The sequence below is a fragment of the Montipora capricornis genome, chromosome 3 (genome assembly GCF_036669925.1).
Source record: "Montipora capricornis isolate CH-2021 chromosome 3, ASM3666992v2, whole genome shotgun sequence".
NCBI classification, from domain to species: Eukaryota; Metazoa; Cnidaria; class Anthozoa; order Scleractinia; family Acroporidae; genus Montipora; species Montipora capricornis.
In genome coordinates this window covers 56,292,752-56,301,142 of record NC_090885.1, presented here as the reverse complement: position 1 = coordinate 56,301,142, position 8,391 = coordinate 56,292,752, and the positions used below count along the sequence as shown (strand labels likewise).

General features: G+C 39.2%; 1 protein-coding gene across 3 annotated transcripts in view; it reads left to right on the top strand.

The window, feature by feature from the left end:
* The first annotated feature begins 1,943 nt into the window (after positions 1–1,943).
* Positions 1,944–8,391, top strand: part of LOC138043450 (golgin subfamily B member 1-like) — a 132,322-nt gene continuing 125,874 nt past the window's right edge. For all 3 annotated transcript variants that reach the window (XM_068889719.1, XM_068889720.1, XM_068889718.1), the window contains exons 1-2: positions 1,944–2,987; positions 4,904–5,110. In XM_068889719.1, coding sequence (XP_068745820.1) covers positions 2,274–2,987; positions 4,904–5,110 — 921 coding nt within the window. In that variant the 5' untranslated portion in view covers positions 1,944–2,273. The remainder of the gene's footprint in view (positions 2,988–4,903; positions 5,111–8,391) is intronic.

Here is an 8,391-nt window from a genome sequence, read left to right as displayed (position 1 = left end):
TTGAAAAAAGGTGGGCCAACGTTTTTCAAATTTACCCACATTCAATCCATTTCAATCCTCTCCAGTTTTGTCCATCCATGTACCTTCTTAGCTTCCCTCTGTTTTGTTAGAGTTCTTCTATAGTTTTGAACAGTTATTTTGATATTTTAGTTAATTCTATGACCATTCGATCAGTGCTGAAATTGCCTAAAATTGCGTGACCTAGCCCCTTTAAGCTTTTTGTGCAGTCCCATCACCAGGAAAGCTCAAAGCCTTACTTGCTTAATTGATCTCAAAGGCTTCTTTTACAACTCGCTAGTGATGATCTGTTATGACCGGTATAGAAATCTTTCAACTCAAGAGCATTCCTGTGGGACTTAACTTGTGTTGACTTGATACACTAAGAGACTAGTGGACTGATTAAGTTGCCATGCAACTAAAAGGGGCAGGTGACACTGAATTGCCCTGCTCAGTGCTGTACTGCTTAGACTGTAAATTTGTCCAATTATGAAGCATTCTCGAAAATGGCAAATATCAACTCCCTTTAAATGAATGATAATAGAGAGATTTTTAGCATCACGTTTAAGTGAAACGCGAACGGCAAAAGTGACCACGTGTACCATGATGTCCCGCCATTTTTTCATTTCCCGTTTGCCTCTTGCCGTTTCTACAATGAAAGAGTGGGATTTTCGCGTTTCCTGTATACGTGGAATTTTCTTCTTGTTTTTCTTCTACACAACAACTTGTTTTTAGAAAAAAAAAGAACCTCAAGAACCCCAAAACAAGGAAAACTTAGGTTTCATGGTTATAGATCGTTCACTAATGACTGACGCCTTACCGCAATTTCTTGATGAACTTACGTTGACTCTCTGTTCAGTGTTGACTCACAAAACTCGCAAAATTTGACAGGTAAGGATTTTCCGGCATTTTATTTAGCCGGCATTTATCTACAAACAATGTTTAAAAAGACTCCGAGTTCTTGTTTTTTGGTTAACTAAATACTCGAGATTAACAGAGTCCCACTCCATTCCGAGTTGCCGTGGGTCACGCAAACCGTTTCGCGTTCACTCCATTTTCGTGAAACGGCAAGCCGACGTTGCCTAAACGTTGATGCTAAACGTGAGGCTCAGGCAGCGTTTACACGAACTCGGTTTCATTTGAAACGGCCTCGATTTTCGATACGGTTACACCTTCTGTTTACACGACACCGATCGAGACTGTTATCGAAACTGTGTCGATTTGAAACCGGTGCCAAAAGTGGAGCGTTTTCAAAACGACGCGGTTTCATCTGTCGTGCGAACAGCGAAACCGCATCGATTTGAATACGGTTACTATTTTGGCGCGAAATTTGCATTGGTGAATTTAGCACGTAGTGCAGCGCTCGCTTATACCATCACGACTTGGATTTTCTGGCGAAAACGGTTCCGTGTAAACACTTCCAAACCGCATGGATTTTGACGCGGTTTTGAACTCATGAAACCCTGCCGATGTGAAACCGCGTTCGTGTAAACGCTGCTTACCGGTAAATCTCTCTCATAACCCGGGAACCGAGAACTTACGACCGGGAGTCGAACCTATTGACCTTGCGATTACTAATATTATGGGTGATCTACTACTTCATGTTCAAAAGACAGACAATTTGAGATGTGGTTTTAAATCTTTAAGTTCTCAACTCGAAAAGAGTCAACGACCCTTTTGTTCTAGGGGCCCGTTTATCGAAATTAAAGTCCCGAAACTTTTCGGGTGTCACCGATTCCCTTTGTATCTTTAGAAAGTTCGGCGCCATCAATTTTCACGATCATTTTGCTTTTAGCTTTTTAGTTATCTTGTAAACATACTGACAGAACAGCTTTTTTTAATAATTTCATAGCAGTTGAAAAGTTATCAAAAGTTATCATCACTTTTCGGGAAAGGGGACCTCGGCACTCACTGGGCAAGAACCTCGTGACGTGTCTTTTTGTCCGTCACGCTTCGGAGTCAAGAAGCTTGGAATACGTATTTCCCTAGATAGGGTCCTTTCCTAAACTAATCATTAGCACTTCGTGTGACAATGATAAATTAAAAAAATTCAATTGACCGGTGGGATTTGTCACATGGTGATTGTTTTGCAGCGGTAAGACGACGATGTAGGAATTCGCAGCAAATTGTTTACGCGTTGTCATGAAGAGAGATGCTGAGAAAGAGCATCAAGAATGCGTGGTAATTTAAGCAATGGATACAGCAATTGAATCCTAAAATACACAAGGCCAAGACAAAACAGAAATTCCAGTAGAAAAAGCTACGGCAAGGGAACAATGAGCAGAAATATTTCTTCGAAAAATCTTCCGCCCGAAGGTGAGAAATCGTCTGTCGAACTGTGGCGGGCAAGTTCACCACCAGCACAGTTGCACGGAGTACAAACGACAGCAAATGAAGCGAGTTCTGCAGGGCCGTTTAATAAGTCAAATATGGACGACATGAGAAGAAGGATTGTTCATCTCAATAAGGAACTGGAAAAGGAGAGAACGTACGCGAAAAACTTGAAGAGGGACAAGGCATTGGAGATCAGGCAAGTTCGTGACGAGGAACAGAAGAAAGCTGCGACGATGCTCGCAGATTTGAGATCAAAGCTAAACAAAGAAAAGTTAATTGAGCTGACGTCTTTGAGAGAACAGTTGCACAAAGAAAAAGAAAAGGATATTGTCAAAGTTTTAAGGCAAAAGGATGAAGCTTACAGAACTGCTCAACAGGCTTGGGCCAAGGAGAAAGACGAAATGAAATTGAAGCTTCGAACAGAGCTTCGGAGTGAGTCACGCGAAGACACGAAACGAGAATTTGAAAAAGAACGCGGAAGATTAGAGCAGGAAATCTCGGATCTGAATCGGCAGAAAAAGGAACTAGAAGATACGCTGAAGCTTGTTCAAGATGCAGATAAAAGAAAAATAGACGACATTCGTAGAATACACCATGAACATGAATCGGAGCTTGAGAAATTTAAGAGGAATTCTTGGCAAGAGAGTAGGCAACAGGTAACGTCATCTTTTATGAAGAGCTTTAAGCTCTCGACGTTGATTGCGGTCTGAGCATACGAGCTAACATGGACTTGAAATTACCGGGAAATTGATACACTACTGTAACTCTTCGTTTCAAGTCTTGAGTGAATTGAATAGTCGCGGGTATATTCGACTGTGTTTTGATAGGTGGTGAGATATATCTGTTATGAATTCCTGTTGTGTGTTTGTTTGTTTATACAGCACTCAATTGGTTTAATTAAGTTATTTCAGATATTTGAAATCGGTTTCCACTGGTTAATCTATCAGCGATATCACAAATTTTGGTCGCGAGAATCCGATTGTGAATTCATATTCCCAGCAAGCTTGGAAAACACTTTGAAAACACGCTTTGAAAAATCAAAAAGCTCGTTTGCAATGCACTTATCAGCGGCCATCCCTGGGCTATGACCCCGGGAGACATAGGCGGGCATAGCGCAGAATTTGTTGCCAATTTTATGGCCTGGAGGGGAATTAGATTGCTTTTGCACTTTTGTAGCAGGATCCTTGGGGAAAGTCCTGCATGATTTGTAACATTGATATAGCGCCACTACAATTTTGAAAATAGGGAGTTTAAGCATGCAACATGTTTGAGCCACAGACGGCAACCGGAAGTGAGCTGTTTCCCCTTTTAACTTGTCTTGTCCACTTTATATCATATATTGCTAAGTATCTTTCCATCATTATCTTCATTAGAGATGATTAGGCTAAAAATCTGGTAGACACTACTGTCCTGACATGTGAAATATTCATTTCTGGTTACCGTCTGTGGCTCAAAAATGTTGTCTGCTTAAACGCCATAATGAGTGACTGTTGTTTCCACAAAGACTTGGTGTGAGAGCTCTTTTGAATGAGTTTTACATTTGGAAGTGCAATGAAACAATGCATTTTGTGACTTGAGGCTAATCACCTGAAAACCATTGTTGCTCAAAAAGTTGCTAGCATGCTAAATTAAGTATCCTCTGGGGGAGGGAAGGGGGGATAATGCTTTTTTTTTGGCAGAGAAATATTGTTTTTGGGTGGAAGAGAGATTGTAAACGTTATTATGCAAGTGCCTGGGGGTTTCCTAGGGTCTTCTCTCAGGGATGGCCACCAAGTGCGTAAAGTGATTAGTCTATATTTTATTAGTTATTTCCAGTCTGTACATGTATATACATCATATGTGTTATCTGTTGATTGAAATCATGTTTGCTTTGATTGGTGGTATAGGGAAGATATCATTGATGTCACCTATGTGTATGTGTGTTATCATTAATTAATGTGCCAACCAGGTTCTCATTAGCTGTCAAAATAAAGGGTCTTTTGTTCCAGCCGACCTGTGGTTGTCACATGTGAAGCAATGTTTGTAAACAGATGTCTAATCCCTACAGAGCTTGTAAACTGTTCTACAGTGCTGAGGAATAAATTTTAGTCCTTCTAAGCTTTTACCGAGAGCCGATCAGTGTTCAACTTCCTTTAACAATGGAACTGGAGTTACATGTAAATGGTGCAAACAAATGTCCCTAAACCAAAGTCATGGTGGAAAATGTAAAAAAAAAATAACTGTACTGTCGTGGGACTTTATGGAACCTTACAATTCACATGTACTGCGACAGTAAATGTAAAGATGTTCTAAAAAATAGTTGGGTACAGATTTACATGTACATGAAGTTGCTGTTTTGACTGAATGTCAACAGGATATTTTGTGACGTTTATAGAAATTAGTTTGCATGTTGAGCTCATAATACTTGTAACCCTGATCTTACTTTTATTTTGTGGTGTTGCTCTTGCAATTACCTGACAGCAGGGCATTCTTAGCAGAAATGCACAACGTTTGAAATAAAGAAGGAACTTCTCCCTAGATCCCAACATTTATAATGTGACATTACATGTACCTGTATTTTGCCACCTTTCAGATGGCTGAAATTCGTCAGTTACTAAATATAATTGAACAGCTTGAGAAGAAACTTGGTCTAGAAGCTGGTCACTCAATGCGATTGCGATTAGAGAAGGACAGTTTGCATGATCTGTTGAAAAAAACTGCAACATATGATGCCTGGGATAGAATGATGTCCTCTACCATGAAGGATGAACAGGGACGGATAACTCCACCTGCAACTTCTGTAAGTATAAGTGCAACTAAACTAAAAGATTGATGTGACACATTCACTATGTAGGAGATTTTAATCCCATCTTTACTTTTTCCAAGGGAACATGGAAAATTGTACAGTAGGGCTTGTGGTTGTTCCCATGTTTGAGGCACATACATCAGGGTTCGTAGGCGTCTTGAAAGCCCTTGAAAACCCTTGAATTTTGAGAGTACATTTTCAAGTCTTTGAAATTCTCTGCTCTTCACTCCTGGTCCTTGAAAGTCCTTGAATTTTTTCTGACCCGCATTTTTAACCTTTGAAAACTTCAGTAAAAGTGATCAGCCTCTCAAGTCATGTCATACAAACGTGACGAGCTGTGGGGTCGAGAATGATTACCAGACTGAGTGCCTTTGCATTTTTTTCAGTCATGTACGGTATGGAAAATGAGCAAGAATTGTATTGTCAAACTATTTCCATGGGTAAATTCTTCGACGTAAATAAAAAAGAGGTCCTTGAAATTTCAAAAGTTGGCCCTTGAAAGTCCTTGAGAAGTCCTTGAATTTTTGGCCTAAAAAGGTGTACGAACCCTGATACATGTACGTGTACATGTAAGCTGTGGGATTGGAAGCTGCCCAGGTCATTTGAAGTTTGTCACATCTCTAAGATGGTACACACACTAATAGTGGCCAATTTAGTGGGTTGCTTTCTATTCTGTGACCTGCTGAATAGATCTTTTTACAGTATTATGTGCTTAGTTATCTGGCTGTTAAATGAAAGCGTTGGGCTCAAGGTTGCTACATCAAGGGTGATGCGATGTTGTATCTCCTATTGATCGCTGAAGGTTCTTCTCTAACCCCAAATACCTGGATCTTTATGCACTTAAGATGGGGGAGGGGGAGGGGGTGCAAAAAAGTACGCTATAACTATCACTCTTCCGACATGAAATGTTGATCAGTGATGGACAGGATCAAGACTTGTGACTACCATTACCCTTGTTCTTGAAGATACACAGAATTTAATTAAAATTTTAATTGGAAAAATATGTGATTGCTTTTTTTTCACTTTGTTTATATAAAAATACAACGTTTACTGTCGTAAGGTACACACAAGTCTTTTGGTTTACATCTTTCATATAATTATAACTAAGGCAGACCACTTGACTTGGGTGGCAGGGACTGGGTTAATCACAGGCATCCCAAGCTCAAAATGTTAGGAGTTATCTTTTTTTTGTTTTGTTTCACTTTTATGCAAAAGTTCAGTGTAACGTGACATATGGCATAATTATACTATATTACATAATGACGAATTTGACTACGCAAAACGTGACTCCCTCCTTGCAGCACATGGAGGTGTTGTGTTACAATGGTTTGAATTTATAAAGGTTTGTTTGGGAAGGCAATGGCTTTGCTGGAAAAGTCATTTATTCTTATATTTTGTGAATAAAATCTACTTACCCTGTTGCCGTGTTGTATTCTTTGTTGTTTGCCAGCTTCTCAGGCCGATCTAACGCGATTTCAGCAAGTCATCGTTTTGTGGGTTTCCACTAGTGCTGTCTTTCTTTTAGCAACAGGGAAAAAAAAAAGGAAAAAAAGATAACTCCTAACATTTTGAGCTTGGGCTGCATGTGGGTTAATTAATTAATTCTTGACTCTTGCAAAAATTACTTGGGCCATATACTAACTTTTAATGTTGGAAGCCAGAAGGGCTCTCGGAAAATTTTCTTAGGCAGCAGCCTTGAGGCTGGACTGGAGTTGACCTTGTGATGATACATGTACAGACCTCCCTGCTTTTCTTATGTTAATGATGTTGTTCTCATGCTAATTAGTTGGAATTTACATAAGAAAAGGAGCAAGGTTTCTATCGAAACAAGATCAACTCCAGCCTCACTTTCATTCATTGGCCAGATAACTAAACACATAACTAAGATGGTCCATTAATTTAAAAGTTTGTTTAATTTACCATTTTTTAAAGCCAGATTTAAAGATCTGACTAGTGATAATTTTTACAAAATGTATTTTATAATAATGCTTAAAATATCTTACCATATTTTCACAACTGGGTATCATTTCTCACAACTCCTTGATGCTAGTGTGGGATTTAACTGGAAAAAAAGCTTGGGCTGTATAAAGTCACAATATATGGCCCTGGAATTGCTAAGGGCCATAAAAGTTAAACAGGGTTATCCTAGTAAGCTACAATAAAGAAGTGACCAGTAGATGCAATATGAGCTAATGATCTACATGGTTAGCTGATGTGAATACATTTAAATTCCATGTGCATTGTGATACTGTGACTAGCTAGGGAAATTTGTGAATAATATCCCCCTTGTAGAAGATAACTGGTAAATTAGTATTTGTATGTAAATAACAGAATAGTAATTCCATAATTCAGATATACATGTACATGTAGAATGCAAAAATAATTATAGTAAAAAATCTGTAAAGGTAATATCTGAACTGTATCAATGAACTTAATTACATGAAGCATGGAATTTATTCAGCACTTGAAAAACCCCTGTCTGGTCCTGTGGGACAAATACATGTGGTAGATTTTATGCTAGAGTAATCACTTTCTCTGGGTTCTTCTGGACTAGCAATATTATTATATTGTCACATCAGTAGAATAATACATTTAGGCTTATTAGGATTACTCTTCAGTTCTTTTTAGTGTGTACTCGAGCCACTTATATATTCATAATATCAGTGTGAAGGTCATTCTCATTTGTGAAATGTGACCTCACACGGGAAAACGTACATTAACGTTTTAACGTTAAACGGACAAAACTAACGGCTAACTAACGGACGGGTAATGGAAGCTAACGGTACCTAACGGTATGCTAACGCTTTTACAGGCAAGGCTAACGGTTTGCAAAGTCATGCTAACGCATTGCTGCAAGCGTTTAACGGTTAAGTTACTTCGACTAACAAGCGCTTCGGAAGCAGCTTAAAGCGTTAAAATGGTCAGCTAGTGAATGGCTAGAGGCGTTAGACGGTTAGTGAATAGAATACCTGAAAGCTTTTAACTGTTGGAGGAAGCCATTTTATCCGAAAAACTAAACTAAAGTTGAAGCGTAAGCCTAACCGGCGAACGATAAATAATTAAGTGTTGCAGATTTTTGACCCATCGACATCCAAACCGGCCGTAACTGGCCGCGCGCGACGACCCCAGAATTATCGTAACCGGCAACAAACAATCATGGCGGCTTGATCTTAGGCCTCCACTCACTCCCCCTTGGTGAATCTGTATTTTTTTGTTGTTATGGAGATTTAGGAGGATAATTGACCAATCATTTGTCGTCTTGTGAGCATATTTTG